Source organism: Hibiscus syriacus, unplaced genomic scaffold (genome assembly GCF_006381635.1).
Source record: "Hibiscus syriacus cultivar Baekdansim isolate YM2019G1 unplaced genomic scaffold, ASM638163v2 tig00110467_pilon, whole genome shotgun sequence".
Classification (NCBI taxonomy): Eukaryota; Viridiplantae; Streptophyta; class Magnoliopsida; order Malvales; family Malvaceae; genus Hibiscus; species Hibiscus syriacus.
The window spans coordinates 756,425-776,607 of record NW_024062749.1 but is presented as its reverse complement, the minus strand read 5'-3'; the positions used below and the strand labels follow the sequence as shown (position 1 = coordinate 776,607).

Genomic DNA, 20,183 nt, shown 5'->3' with positions numbered 1-20,183 from the left:
GACAAAGAAAGTGATCGGCATAGAAGAAGCAGCAATGATGTATCAAGGCTTGAGCCAGCATCACGGTATAACCAGAGTGCAGGTAGTGACTTGTTCATGGCTCTATGATGTAATCTTCTAGAGAACATGAATTGATGGTTAGGAAAAATAATGTCTGGTGATGCTTATCGACCTCAACATGAGATAAACGATAATCTTTCTTGATGAGCTGCTAATAATGTCATAGGAGAGTGTCACAAGTTCAATTATCCAGACTTTCTGGCTTCTTGGACCACTGGCTTTCAAAAATGTGAAGTGCTTCATTATTCTGGCCTCGTTCATTCTTTTGTTTCTACAACAGAGGTAGAATAAACAACAATTGCTTCAAGGACCTTCCTCATTTGAGACTGCCCTGTTTGAAAATGTTTTTTCTTCTCCTTTCTTTATCGAAGAATGAAAGAATTTTGCAAAGTAATGCACTTCTCAAGTTCACAATAGAATCAAATCATAAATAATGAGTTTAATGAATATCAAATAAATCAACTACACTTTTAAATCATTCAAAAATCATAGTCCTATAGCAAGTGTCAAAAATATTGACTGATTTAAGGTATAGGTTGGTTCTGGTAAAGTAGGTTCTTTCAAGTTGGTTCAGTATGTCGCTTCGGGCTTCCACTAACTTGAAGAAATGGTTGTTATGCTCATCTTGTAGAGATACTTCTTTATTCCAGAATCTCAGGAACGTCTTTGGGATGTGCGGTGCTTCATTTAAGAGCTTAAGATCATCTCTTATGTCGTTTGTTGCACCATTCAATATTCGAGCCGCCTTTTCAGGTTTTCAACTCGAATCCTCCTTTGGTTCTAAGATGTTATTTAAAAATTTATATCTTGAACCATCCTTTTATCATTTTTCATATCATGCATTAAAGATTTTAAAAACCAATTTTTGCAAATAAAAATCAATCTTGAGAGGCGGAATGAATTCTGAAGATATTCTCTTTTACTTAGAAATCCATGTATGATTAAAATGGACTTTTCAGGTATGTAACGTAGGCCATGGCTTATGGTTACGAAAGAAATGGATAAAAAGGCCCAAATAAGTTTTTAAGGGTAATCAAACCAAGGATCAATTCATTCTGATGCCATCAATCTTGTTTTGTTTGACTTGGATCTGCCTTGCTGGGGATTTTTCCATCACCTGGATCCCTCTAGACTGCCAAATTTTGGATTCATTTCCATTTTCTCATATCTCCAGCATTTCTTGCTCTTCTTGTTTGTACTTGATCAACCTTGTAACTTGAGGCTCAATAAGTCACCCATCTTGATTCAATTTTCCTTCTTCTTTTTTTCCTTTTTGTTTTTTTTTATTTTTGTTTTTTTTCTTCTTTTGTTTTTTTTCTTCTTCTTTCTTTGTTGGATGAGTATAATACTTCAATTGCTTTGAGCACCTCCTTTTCCTTTTGCATTTTGGAGATTTTCCATTATTCTTGATTGGATTGATCTTCAAGCACTCTATATTTGACATACCTTGTAATTCAAAACTTTCTTGACTTCATGGAAACTTGTCTTCGTAATAAAACTGTATTGACAATATTTATTCTTGTGAGCAAATATCCTTCACTTTACCCCCCCCCAATGTAGAGGGTGATCCTTGGTTAGGGTTGAATCAGAAGAAAAATCATTCAGGCTCAAGTGGGGAAAACAAATGATATATATCTATATATATATATATTTAAAAGGATAAATGAAACAATGTCGTTCATTATCTCATACACAGAAACCTTTGTAAAAAGAGGTATCTCCAGGGAGGATGAATATTTAAGATTAACTTTATTTACATGAAAACAATGTAATTAATGCATGATATATTTATTTCAATCAATCACCTCTTCTTTGAGTATGTCCCAATCACTTGAAATCATTTTCGATAAGTTGGTCCATGATGCCTCATCTCATCTCTTCTTGCAGGAAAATTCACGGATAACTAAAAGTTTGGTTCTTTTGAGGTTTTTTTTTTATGATGGCATTGTATTTGGAAGGTCAAATGTGTGACTTTTGAGGTCATATATATAGTGGAAGGGGTAATATCATAAAGCAACCAACTCTATCCGAGAAGGTAAACATCTAGAGTTGGTGTCTCAAAAACATGTAGAGACATTTCTTCAGAGTCTCAGATAAATGTACGGTCAAAATTTGGTTTTAGTAAGGATCAAGTAATTGGCATTGGATGGAAGGTATAATTTTATCACTTGCCAAAGATATATAATTCTTGAAAAATTAAAAGAATATTTAATCTACTTGATACTCAATAATCTCAAGATTAAAAATTGATTCCTTGCTCATAACCATAAAAGAAACACACATTTACTTATTGCATAAAAGAAACAAAAAACAAGTTCAAACAAGATGCTGAAAATAGAAAGTACTACAGTGGTAGATAACACTTCCACTTGTTTCTGCATCATTACTCCTCTAATGTTGGGTGTGTACTTAGCCCAAGATTTTTATCCTTATTTGCCCCCCATTTATTGATCATTTCTTGTGTCAAGACTCCCTTGTCGACGAGCGTCTCTATTTCCTTTAATAGTGACCAACAATTCCCTGTTGAATGTCCAGATACCCCCAAGTGAAAATTACAGAAGCTATTTTGATCATAGCAATGGGCATAAGGCTTTGGTGACACCTTCACCAATCTTGGTGTAATATATTGACCTTTAACCAAATGAAGGTACATGTCTGAGATAGATTCTTGAAGCACCTTCAGAGTTTTTATCGCTCGCGAGGCTATCACCTTCTTTGATCGTTCTGAACGATTGAATGCTCTCATGTTATCGAGGGGGTTCTGGGTGCTCATTTCAGCTATAATTGGGGTAGTGTTCACCAGACTCCTTAGATTGCCCCTTGGGACCAAATCTTGAATCTGTCTTGAATTACCATGCTCTCTAATAGGTTCTTGATCATCAGACACTATCACATCGAACTCATCATTATCATTCAGAACCTTATTCACAGCCTTCACAGTGAGATCCTTTAAGGGTTTCTCTCCATGGAGTACAATATTTATCAGGTCCATCAGTTTTGTCATTTGCTCTTTTGAATCATTATGGGAATTTTTTACGTGATCAATCATCTCTTGTTGAGTCTTGATAAGTTGCTCTTGTAGTTTCTCAATTCTACCAACCCTTGCTAAAATCTCATTCATGGTTCTTATCCTTGTTTAGGAAGACCAAGTTAGCTCCACTTTGATTTCAGAAATTCTGTCATGGAATCCTCCACGAATTACTCTCATGTTTTCATGTTTAAATGTATGTAAAATAGTTTAAAACCAAATGTAATTATGTAAAAATGAAAATGTAAATACAAACTTAAAAAATGCAAATGTAAATACAAATGTAAATATGTGAATGTAACAATAAAAATGCAAATTGTATAGTACAAAAGCAAATATAAAAGTATAAATGCACAATGCAAAATGCAAATGCATGTATGAAAAGGTATTTACTCAAGAGTGATCATCTTAGAACAGATTTCATTGAACACAAAAGTTTCGGTACATCAAACAAAACTTTACAGATAAGGATATCTTTCACTCCTAACTTCTCCAAAGCCCAGTTAGTTTCCATTCATGCTCAAAAAGTTGAGTCTTCATTCTGCTTCATCTCCTTGTAAAATCAGCTAAATCTATTACTTAAGAACCATATTATTTGTCTGGACTGCAACTTCTTCCATGACATTCTCTTTCATCTTCTGTGTCATTTCTCGGAGTTGCTCATTTTCCCTTGTAAGAGAACCTTTCTTTCCAAGAAGTTCTTGAACAAGATCTTCATATATGTTGCAGTTCTTTTTCAGCTTGGTGACCCCTGTGATCCACTCTTCTGGGGTGTTTCCTATGCCAGCATTTCGAAAGGCTTGATTGATCTTCTGGAAATCTTCATGCATGGCTTCTATTTTTGTGCTCAATTTCTTGTTTTGATCCTTCAAGTCCTTCAAATAACATGCTTGAACTTCATAAAAACATCCACTACTCTGAATGCCTTGACTGATGCTCTTACCATAGACTGCTTTTGGTATCAATCTGGTAGGATCTTGTGTAATACTTTTGGTATTAATATAACTGGTTCTCTGTGTGCATTGCTTGCTTCTATCCTCGAAGTTTCCTCAGGATGTCTTTCCTTGGCCACATCATATTTTGTTTGATCATAAAATTTTTTGTCAATTTACGATTTCTTTCCAATATGATGAACAGTCTTTCCAATAAACACCTTTTGGTTATGTCATGATTATGCAATGCAAACAAAAGAAATCAATATAAACAAGTTTAGAGCAAACAATATGTATGAAAAAAATGAGAAGTGAAAAAATAAATTGGTTAGTACCAATTAATGGAAAGAAAAGTCTATCTATCAAGGTATAAATCTTAATCTCATGCTTTCTAGTTCCATGCTTTGTTTGGAAAAATTAACCTAACTGCATGATTTCTAGTTCACATGCATTTATTCAGAGAGGAAAATAATAAATTAAATAAATTAAAAACTAGAGCTTATTTCTCCTTTGTGTACACCTATGGCCATGGTTTCAGTATTGTCTTAGATTAGGAGAATTTCTAGGGTTTATTATATGCAGGTTTTTAGTTCTAGGAGTAAAGGTACTCGAATTGTCCTTGTTGATGCCCCCTTGGGCTATCAACCCTCAATCTTAGTCCATTACAGACTTAAGTAGATCGAGTTCAATTCGAGGGGACACATTTCTCTATGCCTGACACGGAGAATAAATTCTCACGAAGACATAGAGCATATGAACCCCGAAAGTTACTTGCTAGGTCTGACACAAAGAATAAATTCTCACGAAGACATCGCTTTCACTCCCACTTAAAAGGGACAAGCTTGATTAGAAGGATTATGTTATGGAATGCAAGTGTTGTGTGTGAGGAGAAATGTTCAAACCTCTAACAAATAAATAATAAAATTTAATATTTGAAAATAAAGCATTAATTAAAATAACATATAAATATTATGAAATAATAAGTATATATATAAAAATTTTGAAAAGAAAGAATTAAAAATTAAATATATGAATTTTTTTCCTAATTAATAGAGACAATTTATAATTAATTTCAAAGCATGACCAGTCCCCAGCAGAGTCACCAAGCTGTCGTAACCGGTTTTCGTCTGGGCACGAAATATTTATTTGGCGGGAAAAGTGATGTGAATAAATGGTTTTTAAAATAATTTGGGAGTCGCCATCGACCTTTTGGGTCAGGTAGGTCGAATACCTAAAAATCATCCTTTAAAAGAGTTTTTAAGAAAAAATCGATTAAAAGATAAACTAATCTGCGTTTTAACCAAAAATTCGTTCTTTTTAATAATAAAAAGGGATTCTTGGTCGGTTACGTTTAGGGAAGGGTTAGCACCCCTACAACGCCCAAAATTGGTACTTTTTAATTATAAATTATCTCTATTATTAGAAATTTAAAAATTAAAAATATATTTAATTTATAATCCTATTATTTCAAAATTATAATTATGATTTTAAGTAAATTTATTAATTTATATAAATTTATAAATAAAATATTTATTTATTTAAAAATATCAGAAAATGACTTCTATGTGCCTTAAGACAGCTATTTTCTTCGATATTAAAAAATAAATAATTAATTAAAACAATTAATATATAATTTATAAAATAGGATATTTATTTATTTAAAAATATCAGAAAATGGACATCCAGTTGTTTTAAGACTGCCATTTCTTAATATTGAAAAATAAATAAATATTAAAACAGGATTAAAATAAGTTAAAAGTAATTAATAAGATTTTAATAAATAAAATAAATATTATAAATATATATTTATGGCTAATAATAATAATAATAGTAATATAATTAAAAGTAAACATATAAAATTAACATATAATGAACAAAATTAAAACTATATATTTAAAATAAATAAAACTCGTAAAATAAATAAAAATTAAAATTAGTGACTAAATTATAACCTATAGAATTAATACCTAATTCATAATTAATTTTAAAAATATAGGCTAAACATACTATATTACCTATTTATTAATGTAGTGACTAAAATAAACATATATTGAATTCAAATATTAAATTAAAACAAATTAAAACATGCTATTTGTGATTAAAATAATAATTACTAAACTATAAGGGACTAAATTCAGTATTCATCCTAAATATATAATTATACTGGACATGACTGAAATAAAATAAAATAAACTTCGAAGACTAAATTATAATAGGCAAAAATTACTTTTAGTGACTAAATTGCAAGGTATACAAACTTGGAGCACTGCGGACGGGGTTTACCCTTTATGAAATTACAGAAACACCCTCCCCCAAAACGGCATCGTTTGGGAGAGGGTATTTAAATACCCTAAACGGCTGGCCCTTCGGGCCAACATCCTCATTTCTTCTTTCTCTCGCCTCTCTCTAACTGAGAGAGAATTTTTAACTCTCTCGCCTCTCTCTAAAACTGAGAGAGAGACCACCGGCCGGCAGCCGTGCTCCGGCGTTGACAACCACCGCTGTCGGTGGCCGGAAAATTTCAAAATTCCCAAAATAAAGATCAGAACGTCCTAAAGACGAATTCGATGTCCTTTTTCTCTAAAAAGCCTTGTAGTTACCTAGATCTACAGAAATACTCTCGGTATTTCAATTTCTTTTGCGGCGTATGGAGGTTCTGACGACGGCGTAGCTTTCTCGGTGGTAAGTTTTCTCCCTCTATTCTCTCTTTGCTTTTTGATTTGTTGCTATGGGTTTTGTTTGGCTTGCTGTTGTGGTCTGTTCGGGTTCTTGCTCTCGTTTCTGTTATCTCCGGTTCTTCCTCTCTGTTTTTTTTATTTTGCATGTGTGGTGGCTTTTATAGCCACCACCGAGGCTTTCGTCGGACCGGTCCCTTAGGAAGCTTTCGGTGAGTCACCATAACTATGGTGGTGACTCACCATAGGCAACAACGTGGACGATCAGAGTCGTGGCAGCAGAGCTTCTAGAGGCTTCGGCGGCGAGGTGGCGTGGCACTAGAGTGTCGGCAGCTGGACGTTGGACCACCTGGCAGAGGCGACGCTGGCCTTCTGGAATCTTGAAGGCGGCTAGGGTGCTAGGGTTTAGAAACCCTAGTTGAAACCCCAAATTGGTTTAGGGTTTTAGTTAGGCCATCTGGTTGGGCTTCCAGATTTGTAATTGGGCCCCGATTTTGGCTTGTTTGTAATAATAATTTTAATAATAATAATAATAAATAAAATAATAATAATAATATCAATAATAAAAAAATGGGTAAAAAATTAGTATCTTCACCATCATTTTATATATTAAATATGACATAATTTGAATCATAAACTATAACAAAAAATATATATATATATATATATATATATATATATATATATATTCAATAATAATATACCCATACATTAACAAATAGGGGTTGAAGTCGGTATCTTCCAATCCAAAAGACTAAACTAAGCTCACAAATTAATTCAGCAAAATCAAAACTCAAAGATGCCTTATAAAAGTAAAATTAAAAAGCCAATACTTAAAATATACATTTTTATTAAAATAAATTAAATAGAATATCCCCATAAAAGTCTAATTTGGCTTGGTTCCTATCACCATCGTCCAATAATATGTGTAAGTTAATGGCACTAAACTCCGAACACTCTAAATTATAGATTAAATAATTTAGTTTAATTAATAGATTCAAATATTATTTTAATTAAATCTCTTTATAAACATAATAATCAGATCAGGTTTAAATGTCCATTTTGATATAAAATAATTGAAACTATTTATTGATCCTTCGTGTTAAAAGTGAAATTAAATTAATAATAAAACAGATAGAATGGTGGGATTAAAATAATATTTAAGGTAAAAATTCAATTGAATCTAATTAATGTTTGTGTAAGAATTGTCTAGTTCTTTTTTTTGGGGGGGGGTATGATTCAATAAAATTATGGTATAAAGTTTTATTTTAGCCCACCTTTCATACTTCCATCATAAATCATAATTATATTATGATAATGATTTTAAAAACGATACCAATTGTACGATCACTTCATAAGATTTATCTAACACTTTTTATTAAATAAGCTTTCAATCAATTGCTTAATCAATTGATTTATTACATTCTCTACAAAATAATTAATTTCATTTTACTGATTTTAATCATTATCATCGTTTTTCCTAAAAAAATAATAAAACACACAAATATAATATTTTAATTTATTGATAGATTAATCTACACTAAGTATTTTAGGAATAACTTCTATAATGCATATATATATATTTAATTACCCTTAAAATTCAAGATAAACTCGCGTATTACCAAAAATTGTGTGTCGGTGAAGTATTTTAGAAAAATATATTTTATCATCTATTTATGGTTTGAGTAGTATTACTCGGGTTATACATCAAAACTTAAACCCTTAATATTATTTAAGAGATTAATATCATACCCGGTAGATCAATTAATTATTGATTAATTTAATGATATTATTCGTGGTTAAGTACCTTTCTTAAAAAATAATACTGTAACGTTGAGGTATATTTTTGGCAAGTCTTATGGTGCAAGCTTGACGCAAACAGATAAAAAAAAAATCAAAAGGCTAGGCTTGGGGCCGCCGAGCTGTGCGGCGGATTTTCTGAGATTACACCGGTGAAAACAATGTGTGGATCGAGCGGTGCGTCAATCGCAATGATTATAATATATTTCATAAATTATTTGTAGTATTAACTATAAATCACAAGACACGAGAAATGTGTCGGACTAAAAATATTCACATATGGTCCCAAATGCAAAAAACCAATTTCAAACCCAAAGGTATATGGATGTTAAATATTGACTTAGATCTGATAAAAAGTATATTTAAAAGTGGATTAAATTTCAAATTTATACTCTTATTGTGTGAGTTTTTTTTTCTATTAACATTTTAGATTCGAATCAGAATATTAATAAAATAATTATAGTTTAGATTATATTTATATATTTAAACATACTGAAGTAAAATAGAGTACAAACTATATGGTCTTCATCTTATTCTACTATTTGTTTAATATAATAGAATTTTGAGTATGAATAACAACATTAAGTCATTCTAAATTTTTTAAAATTACATATAAATTTAAATTCACTTTTTATTCATAAATTATAATAATAATTAAAATTACATATAAATTTAAATTCACTCTTTATTCATAAATTATCAAATTATTATGATCTAAATTAAATTTGAAATAAATAGTACTATTGGAAAAATATTTGAATCTGCAAAATATGTACAAAAATCTAAATCGTACACCAAACATTTACTTTTAAAAATTAAATGATCAAGATTCAAATTTCATTAAAATAATCCTTCAAATTTCATTAAAATAATCCTTCAAATATCATTAAAATAATCCTACTATTTAATTTTAATCTAAAATCATTTTAAATATCTTAATTCACAACACGTACATACATAAAAAAAATACATAATCGAAGGATTTGGAATCTGAATCTGAAACCTGTTTGGTTGGCAGGAAATTGAATTGGAATCCAATTACATATTCTGTTTGGTTCGCAGACATGTAAGATGAATTTGATTTCAATAATGTAAGATGACAGAATTACCCTTCTTATTTTTTTGCTTAATTTTAGTTTGTTTTATAAATTACATGTAGCAATATATTATAAAAATTTAAAAAAAATGTTAAATTTTCATTTTATTAATTGATTATTCATTTTAATAAATTATAAAAATCATACTAATAAACATCATAAGTTAAAATCATCCCAATTAGGGATGGTCATGGGTCGGGTTGGGTCGAGTTTTTGGTCCACTCGACCCGACCTGAAAACAAGGGAATCTCCACCCGAGACCCGACCCGACCAAAATAAAGTTTCACCCTACCCGACCCGACCCGAATATATGAATTAGAAACCCGACACGACCCGAAATAATAACAAATTATTTTTATTCAATAAAACAATGACTTAATTGAAAAAAAATATGTATAGAGGTGTATTATTGTAATTATTCTTAAATATATAAGGTAAAATTATATATTTTTTTCGGGTCGGGTCAGGTATTTTTCACCCTAAACCCAATCTCGACCCGAATATCACATTTAAAAAAACTCGACCCTACCTGAACCCTATTTTAAAAAAAACCCCGAACCGATCCCAAATTTTGTTTTAAAAAAAATCCGACCCGAATACTAAAAGATTGATGAGGGTAATATAGTCAAATTTCACATTCTCTCCTCCAAAGGATTTCAATTATATCATGTTATAGATGGAATTTACTTTCCCTCCCTTTATAGAATTGAATTCCAATTTCTCTTTGAAAATTTGAACCAAACATTAAAAAGTGGTGGAATTAGATTCCAATTCACCCTAATTCCAAGGGATTCCAACGAACCAAACGGCACCTTAATGTTAAATTCTCTTATTTAAATACTTGTTTTTGATAAATTTGAGGTACTAGTAAATATTTATCAGTATTTAAATTCGAGATCTCAAGAAATAACAAGAATCTCTTAATCACTAAGGTCGTTTAGTTTATGCTTCTTGCTATTATTTAAACACTTAATCTCATTATTTTGAGATAGATAGGTGCAGTGGGCTGTTGCACATTGGAAGAGTAAATTCTCATCTATCAGAATAAAAAGGCAGAAAACAAGGGGTGACTCAAAGAAAACAGTGGTTGTTGGGGAGGATAATGATAAAGAAAGGCACATTGGGTGAATTGAGTCTGGGCGCTGTTCTATTGCCAAAGAAAGGGATAACGGTGGAAAATCCCAAAACGAAAAGGAAAGTATACAAATGTGCCTGACCAAATAAGCGGTGAATGAGGCTCAACCATAGAAGATCGGATTAGATTTTTGTCATTATTATAATGTTAATACTTTTAACTACTGCTGATCTGTTTCCCGTAATTGCACTCAGGGTATTTTTCAAAGTCGGTACTTGATTAGATATTGTGAAACTCCAGGACTCCTTTATTAGGACTTCTAGCTTTACCAAGAGTAAAGAGGGAGAGAGGCAGAACAGGGGGGGAAAAGGAACAATGAAGTGGTATTTGTTATGGGTTTTGAGTTTATGGTGTGTGTCTTTGATTGGTTTGAGCCGATCTGAATATGGTTTTGAAGAACCGATAGCTGAGGAGAGTTTCCTTTCGTACTTGGATGAAGAAGCAGTGTCCTCTGGAGCCAACTCTCTCATGGTTCCCCTCACTCTCATTCCAGGAGCTGTTTCTAAAGGAGCTGGTAAGTTAAAAAAAGATATATCATATCATTTAATTATTGAATTTCTTTGATTGCAAATGAGGTGTTTGATCTTTTAATATGTTGTGTCACAGTTTGTTTGGATGGGACACCTCCTGGTTATCATATGCATCGCGGGTTCGGATCAGGTGCAAACAACTGGGTTATCCACTTGGAGGTCTGGTTTAAAAAATATTTGATTTTTCATCCTTTTCAGTCTTTCTATTGATTGATTTTTCACTTTTTTGGATTGATGTTTGTGGTTTCAGGGTGGTGGATGGTGTAATAACATTCGGACTTGTGTCTTCCGCAAAACTACTCGACGTGGTTCATCGAAATTTATGGAGAAGCAATTAAATTTCACTGGAATCTTGAGCAATAAACCTGAAGAAAATCCTGGTTTTTACAACTGGAATAGAGTAAGGGTGCGTTACTGTGATGGGGCTTCTTTTGCTGGAGAAGGCTATGATGAGGTTAGTTAGCAAGATTACGATTTACCCTTTGCTGCATTTCCCTGAATACTTTGTCGCCGAAGATTCGAGGCTGGGTCTGATGGATCATAAGCATGGCCTAGTTTGATTTGCCATAGCCATATCCTCCTGTTTTAGAACAGATTGTTTTCTTCTTCTTTAGGACATCTTCAATGGAACACTAGTTAAGTACTCATGGTGCTCGGTGATTTTACTTTCAGGCCAATCAACTTTATTTTAGAGGACAAAGGATCTGGTCAGCTACAATGGAAGAATTAATGTCCAAGGGAATGCGAAATGCTAATCAGGTTTTGCATCTAGCAAGTTACTTTCAAAATTCCAATTTGTTTTTGGACTACTAATATATATTTTTTTCATATTTGCTGTGGTCTCAGGCACTTCTTTCTGGATGTTCAGCTGGGGGTCTAGCTTCCATTTTTCATTGTGATGAATTTAAGGCTTTGTTTCCAGGAACTACCGAAGTGAAATGTCTAAGTGATGCAGGCCTTTTCCTTGATGCGTAATGAACTATCTACATTACCATATTTTTTATTGTAGTAATTTCTCTTTGATTACTAAAATATAGTCTTAGTTAATTTTTTTTTTATTTCTTTCGCAGAACAAATGTGGCTGGTGGCCGTACCTTAAGGGAAATGTATGAAGGTGTGGTTACCTTACAGGTACGCCTTTCGCACCTCTTATAGGTTTCGTCTTGCTCAAAACTTCAATAACTTGAACATAAGCTTCTGTTCTTGTTAGTTCAGTTCTCTTGATTTGAGATTCATTAGACATATATTCATATTACTTGGTCCAAATGTTTTCAAGACCATGAAGAAAGAAAAGCTTGTGCTGTTATGAGTAATCAACCAATATTTTTATCAAGTCTTTAATCTTATATCTGCTCACTAAAATAAAACTTCCATGAAATGATAGGGTGTGCAAAAGAATCTACCGAGTAGTTGTACCAGTCAAAAGGATCCAACTTCGGTAAACATCTCTACTTTCTTCGTTGTCATTCATGTAGTTATTTACGTTTGAGAGAGTAGTTTTTAAGTTGTAACTCGTTAGAATGCCCATAACTCCATATTTCATTTGCAGTGCTTTTTCCCTCATAACTTGGTTTCGAATATCAAAACCCCAATGTTTCTTCTCAATGCAGCCTATGATGCTTGGCAGGTATTCTTCCTATTTGTACTTTGTTAGATTATTTTTCTTGGGTCCTGTTCCACATTTGCTTATCTTTGACTGCAAATTTTTGAACCGGATGCTACTATGTTTATAAACGTTGTCTTGATAGATGACCCCTTGAATGCTGAATAACTTGGCTGAGATATCTGGTTTCTATTTTTCAGGTCGATCAGAGTTTAATTCCATCAATTGCTGATCCCCATGGTTTGTGGCATGACTGCAAAGTAGATCGCCGTCATTGCAACGCATCACAGATCAAGTATTTTCAAGGTAATTTTCTGAGTTTGTGTCTAGTTATTGTTTTGTTTCGATTTTGTAGTGACAAGTTGCTAGTATAATGAATGGCCTTTTACTCCTCTTTTTCTTCCTCACATTGGAATTGGAACAGACTTTAGGAACCAAATGCTTAATGCTGTAGAAGTGTTCTCACAGTCCAATCGAAACGGTTTGTTTATAAATTCTTGTTTCGCTCACTGCCAATCAGAGATGCAGCCTACATGGTATGAGAATGATTCTCCTCGTGTTGGAAACAAGGTACGTCCCATCTATATTCAACTGCTGTTCAATGTGTTAAACAATGTCCATCGTCTGAATCTCATGGGGGAACTAACCCTCATGTAGCACTTTACTACTTGCTTTCGATTATGTTATCCTTGCAGGCAGTTGCAGTGTCGGTTGCAGATTGGTTCTTTGACCGAAAACCCGTGAAAGCTATTGACTGCCCGTATCCCTGCGACAAGACTTGTCATGATCTTGTCCTCAAGTGAGTGACAACTTAATTACTGTAGAGGCCTCTATTGCTTCCATATTTATTCTTTTCCATGATTTCAAATTGGGGAAATTGTAACATTCATAAGTTATTGTTTAATAAAGTGAAGCTTTGGGATTTCCGGTGTCTGCGGATTAATATGATCAGCAATATCTTTTTTTTATATATATAAGCAAAGAACATTTCCATGGACCTTTGCAGCGAAAGGTAAGAGGGGCTAGTGGGGTCATGGCCCCGTCATAAAATATTAAAAGAAATAATATATATATATATATATTAAACTAGGGTAAATTACAAGTTTAATACTTAAATTTTAAGTTTTTCTGTTTTGATACCCCAAACTTTATTTTTTTTAAATCATACCTATCATTTAGTTTAAGATTCAATTTGACATCTCGCCGTTATAAACTTAATAGTGATATAAATGTGTCATCATAAGACAATTATACATCATTTTGTGTGTGTTTTTTAAAAAATGCCACATTAACAATTCTGATAATTTTTTTAACGGTTGGGTACCAAATCAAAACTCAAATTGAACGTTATGTATAATTTTGAAAATAAACAAAATTTTAGTAATAAAATAGAACAAAAGTAATTATTTAGGTACTAAATATGTGGTTTACCCTATTAAATTATTAAGTTTGATCCTAAAAAACGTTTATAATAAATTATTAAATTTGATTGCCAAAAAAATTGTACGTGCTATTTAAAATTTAAAAACCAATTAAATATCATTCATTAAAAATATTTTTTTTAAATCAGTGAAAAATCGTTTTCCTTTATATTTTTTATTTTGAGATATAATTTTTTTATGTTTTTCTCTGTTTGGTAATTCTTCTTCTTTGAGTTGTGCATCTTCTTTGAATTGAGTACTTAAATCAAGTTATTAAGTATTGAATTTTTAATTTTATTTCAGTTGAAGAAAATTTAAAAAAAATATTTTTCTGTTTAATTTATATTTATGATTTTATTTCAAATAAATAGATATTTATTACGTAGATCTTTAAAAGTTTATCTCTAAAAATAAAAATTTAGACACGATTCTTAATAATATTATTATTGATGTATTTTGATTTGTTTTTCTTTTTGATTTTTATGTGAACACATAAATTTTAAGGAAAATTTTATTTTTGTTAATATGATATTTTAATAAATAATTTATATTAGCAAAAGTATTAAAATACTTTAATTAATATATATATATAAAAAAATCCCTCGTGTTCCGCCATTGAACCTTTGTTGTATGCTCACTTGAGTTAGCAAAAACGATGCGTCCTTTGTATTTGGGATACATGTTTCTGTGGTTCCGAATGAACCATTGTGTTTCAGTTTGACCCACGGTGCCCACATCCTGAAGGATATGATGTATCTCTAGCTTAATGACATTTCACATCATTCATGCAAAGCACTTGTTTTTGTAGCCAATTCATTTTTCCAGTATCCTCCTGTTGCCATTGTTGATGCCCTGGATTTTCGTTGCAAGAAAATGAAGGTTGAAAGAGATGTTTCTTGGCGTTGGCCACAACCACCATGGATTTGTCCCCCTGTTTTGTTCGGAACATCAATCTAGTTTAGTTCTACCTTTTTCTTGAGTTCATGACATATTAAGTGTGAAAATTCGTAGCCAGGATGTTTAAACCCTAAATTAGGCAAACTTTTCCACTTGACTTGAGGGTGCTTGAATCCAAATTTTTTAAAAAATAAATAATTTATATTCTATCGAACGATCGAACGGAGGAATTAAATAAATGGGTAATTTTAATAATTTAAGTTTTTATAATTTTTGACATATTCTTGATACATGAGATTATATCATGTGATATTTTTAAATTATTTAAAAATTATTTAAAAAAAAATTATGTGATATGTTTTACTATTTGATTAAAAAACTATTATGTTTAACTGTCAATGTTAATTAAAGAATTACTAGATCAAGTTTTAAACATTTAGATAATAAAAATTAAGAGGTTTAATTGATTTTTTATGTTTAAGACTCTTAATTATTTTGTAGTTGAGTTAAATAAATCGAACCATAACGAAACCTTTAGAATAGTTGGTTAAAATCTATACAAGTTCTCTTGATGCTATCGTTTTATCTGTGAGATTTACAATATAATTTTCTTTCTCAATACCAAATAAAATCATTGAATCTTATATCACTCGATATATATATATATATATTTGGTATTATAAACAATAAAGCAGATCCTACAATCTATCTCCATATTCTACTACGGACTACCCTTTTATTTACAACCCCAAAGACATACACACAAATAATTGAAAAAGGATGATCTAATATTATTCCTAAAAAATATAATTCGGAATTATGCTCTTATGGTACGGCCACCAACAGAGTAGGTCGAATCCTGTGAAATTTTTTTAGGATGCAAAGCGAAGAAGAATACCAAAATAAATGAAATTTGGGAGTAGGCTCCAGTGCTTCAATGCCTGGATGTGGATGCAATTGCCACTGCTTGTGCCCACACTTTGAGCCGAGCCTTAACATCTCTAGGGTCATCACCTACGCAGCCAACAATCCCCCGTCAGATGAACTCAAAAAATGCAAATCAAAACTTAGGCAATATTTTTTACTAACCAGGGCTAGAGATACGCCAGTTAGCAATGGGGGAATTGCCACCACTACTAGTATTATCGAAAGTTGAACCCGACAACGAAATACGACCCGGCATCTCCAACATACGCTCGTGTTCCAGCTCGAACCCCAGATCACGACACGCTTTCACTTCTCCCAAGTCCATACACAACGACCTGTTCCCACCTTTCGGCCGCGTAATCACCATAACACCACCCCCTTCACTTTCCCCACTGAAACTCCCACTGCAATTGCTATACCCCGCCATTATATCCCCCTCTTTCTTCTTGCTCTCGCTTTTAGTCCCACCACTCACCTCCGCCCCTCTTTCCCTTATAACCCTCCTCTTCCTCGAACTCTTGCTCCGCCCTCTCGGCCTCCCGATACTCCCCTTTTGAGGTCCGTGGTCACTGGCGTAATCTTTGACAACCATCAACATCCCGGTCCTGCTCCTCGGACGAGGCGGCGTTGCGGGAAGCGAATTACAGCTAGGTTCTTGGTCGGAATCCGACGATATCTCCAGAAACTTCTTCCCGGAGAACTTTTCGTCCACATCCGCGTCAAAGCTTTCGATAGACAATCTCGACATGGACATAGACATCCCCAAGTGATCATCGTCATCATTACCATCATTAGTGTACATGGAACTAGTACACATAGAAAGCCTGGACAAGTTATGTGGATGAAACCCAACATCAATTTCATCGTACTCATCGTCTTGCATAAAAGAAACAACCGTCATATTTTCATCTGATGCCATTTTCAACGAAAGAGAGTAAACAAGTGTTCTTTTTCTTCTTTTGGTGGCGTTTAGAGTTTTGTTAATCAATTGTTGTTTTTATTTCATGATAAGATACAGAGGTAAAATGAAAGCTCTCTGCTTCACAATTTATTTATACTTGCAAAATCTCGCCATCTTTTCTCATTTACTCACTCCACCGCTTTATTTTTTTTCTTTCGATTTATATTTTGGCAAAAACAATTAATAATTGAAAATGATTATCTCCACGCGGCAACACTTACACAAATAACGTAGAGGATCAGCTGAAGAGGACAGTGTCCCCACACCACTCAGTTTAGAACACGCAGCTTCATACAACTTCCTTGGCTGCTAATTAAACTGTTCGATCCGTTGCCTAGTCACGACTCGCCTGCAACTGGAATCAAACACTTGCCCGTACGATTACCCAAAACCTAGGCCAGCTTCGAAATCAATTTACTGTTTGTTAACCGTGAGCTCACTGATTTTTATTTTTTGGGGTTCCGATCTAGCTCAGTGAGTCGTGTATAAATGAAACAGGTGGAAAGTGGAAACTGTGGGGAAAAGCCTTAAGCATTGCCATCCTGTCCATTAACTGCATGAATGTAATTTGGTGCAGGGTTCCTGTCGCCTAGTCTTATTATTATTTTCAGTCCACATGCATTCCTTAATATAATCAATTATTTCACATTTGCTTCCACACAAGTTGTTCTACAAACAATCAATATCTTTTTTCTCTCTCTCTCTCTCAAATTTCTCTCATAGTTTTCTCTCATTAGTAAATCGCTCATCTTTTTTTTTTTTGTTGATTAACGATGACATCAACTTTAATGTTAGTTGACGACCACTGATATTTCTTATTACCTTTTTATTTTATTTTTTTTATTTTTAATAAATCTACATGTATAACACATTTTCCTTTGCCTGTATGACAAATTTTCTTATATTTTTTTGGCACGTTTTTCGGCCGTTTAGCCGTTGTCTTATTTATATTTTTCTAAGGGTTGACTAGACATCGCCATGTCTGATCAATATGGCGTTTATATGATATATTGTTGATCTTCTCTGCTTTGGACCCTCAGATTGTATTTGCATACTCGTTATGCGTTAGTGGATAGATTTTCACGTCGCTCGAATCTAATTTATAGTTTGTCGGTGGCCTTTCAGTAGTTTGATACCCTTTTGTGGTTCGTTTGCCGATGCGATCATATTTATTTTATCTATCTTTGTTCGAGTTTTATTGGTTATATTTTAATATTTTCTTGTGTGATCCTTATACGATCTTTAAGTTGTTAGTTTTGTTTAAATGATTATAAGAAATTATCCCAGTTACGTGCTTAATTTGCGATTATGATTGTAAATGTTTATTGTAATTGAAGATATTTACTATTTTGAATAAAATCAGTAATTTCTTAAAAAAAAATTGTTGTACAAACAATAAAACACTCCTATAAAAATAACGGAGATGCGGGGATCTAATCCTCTGCCTTACACGAGTAAAGCTACCACTCAGGGATGGAATCAGCATTACATAATGAAAGGGATTAGATTATTTTTTTAAAAATAGTAAATATTATAGTCATTGAATTTTTAAATCGATTTCATTATGGTAGTTGTTAAAAAGAGCTAACGTGGCGCGTTAGGAATCCCAAATTTCTTCCAAATTAGCATTTGCTGTTCTTTCTTTCACTTTAGTTTTCGACATCATTCGAAGAATTATTTGATTGAAAATATCATCAAAATCTTGTTCTTCTTCTCTTTAATTCTCTATGTCTAAACTCGTCTAAAAATATTCCAATCTCCTCAAATCTCAAAAAAAACTAAATTGTTAAAATTTCATGATTCAAAACTATCAACCTGAATTGACTTAAAATGAAACTATATTGATCTTCTGACCAAATAAAGTATTTCCGCTATTGAAATCGACCAGTTATCTCTCTTTTTATCAAAATTTTGTGAAAATGGATATGGATATATATATATATATATATTTACTTCTTTGCTTATATTTTAAGTTATTCATTTTATCTACTGTTATTTTATGATTATGGTTATAAACGGTAATTAGAAGAACGTCAGAAGGTGACAACACAGGTGAATCAAGCGGTGACTACCAATTTGGACATAAGAAGGAAGTTTATGTTTTAATAATATGGTGATTGTAATACAAATTTTAAAAGTTTAGTAATCAAAATGAAAATATCCTAGAAGTTCAATGATAATGCAATTAGCCTTGTTATTCGTATAAATAGTATCAATTCAAAGTCAAAGACCATTACAATAAAATAGTCGACCTGATTAACCGGTTGACCCCATGCTATAAATAAATGATTAACCGGTTAATTTATTGTGTTCGGAAGCATCCGGCCGACGAGGCTGTACCTGTGAAGCTGATGTATGTAACCGCGTTTCAAGAGCCAGCTGTCTCCCTTTTTCATCAAAACGACAAGGACCTTAATGGTGTATTTTCCAAACCAAACCTTAGGGCCCAATTGGGGTCCACCGTGACCTAGGAACATATTTTACCACGTGGTCTCCTCATCAAGCACTCAACACACCATGATTTTTTTTCTTTTAATTTTATTTATGAATAATTACTTAATACATAAATATTAAACATTTTTAATTTTACCACGTGATCACTGACGTGGTCGTGATAATGACTGTGACATACACGTGTTAAATGAGAATAATTATAAAATATATATATTTTTAAAATTCCGCCATTGCTTAAAAATGGCTGACGTGGAAGATCGACGACCAGGTATTGATGGTAGTGGACCCAATTTTGTTGTAATCTGCAGTCTGCTATGAGATTCAACGGATTTTTAGACTGTTTTAATGCAAGTTTTCGTTTTGGTAGGGGTGGGCTGCCAATGAAACCAATTGCTTAGTGTGGTTTGCGATAAGTAATTAAATAAACTAGTAAAGAAAAAAATCAGATTTATAATTAACAAAGTTAATTATTTTATTTTTTATATAATACATAAACTATTTCTATTTTCTAAGCGATATAGTAAATGACATTAAATGTTTGAACTAACTAACAAAATAATACAAATAAAGGATCAAATTGCATGAAAGTAAAAGTTAAATATAATAATTAAATCTCGAATTTGAGCATTATAAAGGGACCAACTGTTATTTGACCAAAATATT

General features: G+C 32.4%; 2 protein-coding genes across 2 annotated transcripts; one reads left to right on the top strand and one right to left on the bottom strand.

The window, feature by feature from the left end:
* Window positions 1-10,872: 10,872 nt before the first annotated feature.
* Window positions 10,873-13,809, top strand: LOC120127258 (pectin acetylesterase 6-like). Its single transcript, XM_039145210.1, has 11 exons — window positions 10,873-11,241; window positions 11,334-11,416; window positions 11,508-11,711; window positions 11,930-12,016; window positions 12,104-12,228; window positions 12,328-12,388; window positions 12,642-12,695; window positions 12,807-12,884; window positions 13,061-13,166; window positions 13,285-13,430; window positions 13,556-13,809. Exons 1-11 carry the CDS (start codon window positions 11,043-11,045, stop codon window positions 13,661-13,663), a joined length of 1,251 nt encoding a protein of 416 aa, XP_039001141.1. The 5' UTR covers window positions 10,873-11,042; the 3' UTR covers window positions 13,664-13,809.
* A 2,070-nt stretch (window positions 13,810-15,879) lies between these two features.
* LOC120127267 lies at window positions 15,880-17,113 on the bottom strand. Its single transcript, XM_039145214.1, has 2 exons — window positions 16,268-17,113; window positions 15,880-16,192 (listed from the first exon to the last, which is right to left on the bottom strand). Exons 1-2 carry the CDS (start codon window positions 17,022-17,024, stop codon window positions 16,113-16,115), a joined length of 837 nt encoding a protein of 278 aa, XP_039001145.1. The 5' UTR covers window positions 17,025-17,113; the 3' UTR covers window positions 15,880-16,112.
* Window positions 17,114-20,183: the final 3,070 nt, after the last annotated feature.

Coding starts and splice junctions, on each gene's coding strand:
- LOC120127258 (XM_039145210.1), top strand. CDS start 11,043: ATGAAGTGGTATTTGTTATGGGTTTTGAGTTTATGGTGTGTGTCTTTG. Junction 11,712..11,929: donor CTGGAGAAGGCTATGATGAG/GTTAGTTAGCAA, acceptor TTTTACTTTCAG/GCCAATCAACTTTATTTTAG. Junction 12,696..12,806: donor GTCAAAAGGATCCAACTTCG/GTAAACATCTCT, acceptor TTTCATTTGCAG/TGCTTTTTCCCTCATAACTT.
- LOC120127267 (XM_039145214.1), bottom strand. CDS start 17,024: ATGGCATCAGATGAAAATATGACGGTTGTTTCTTTTATGCAAGACGAT. Junction 16,193..16,267: donor CTGGCGTATCTCTAGCCCTG/GTTAGTAAAAAA, acceptor TTGGCTGCGTAG/GTGATGACCCTAGAGATGTT.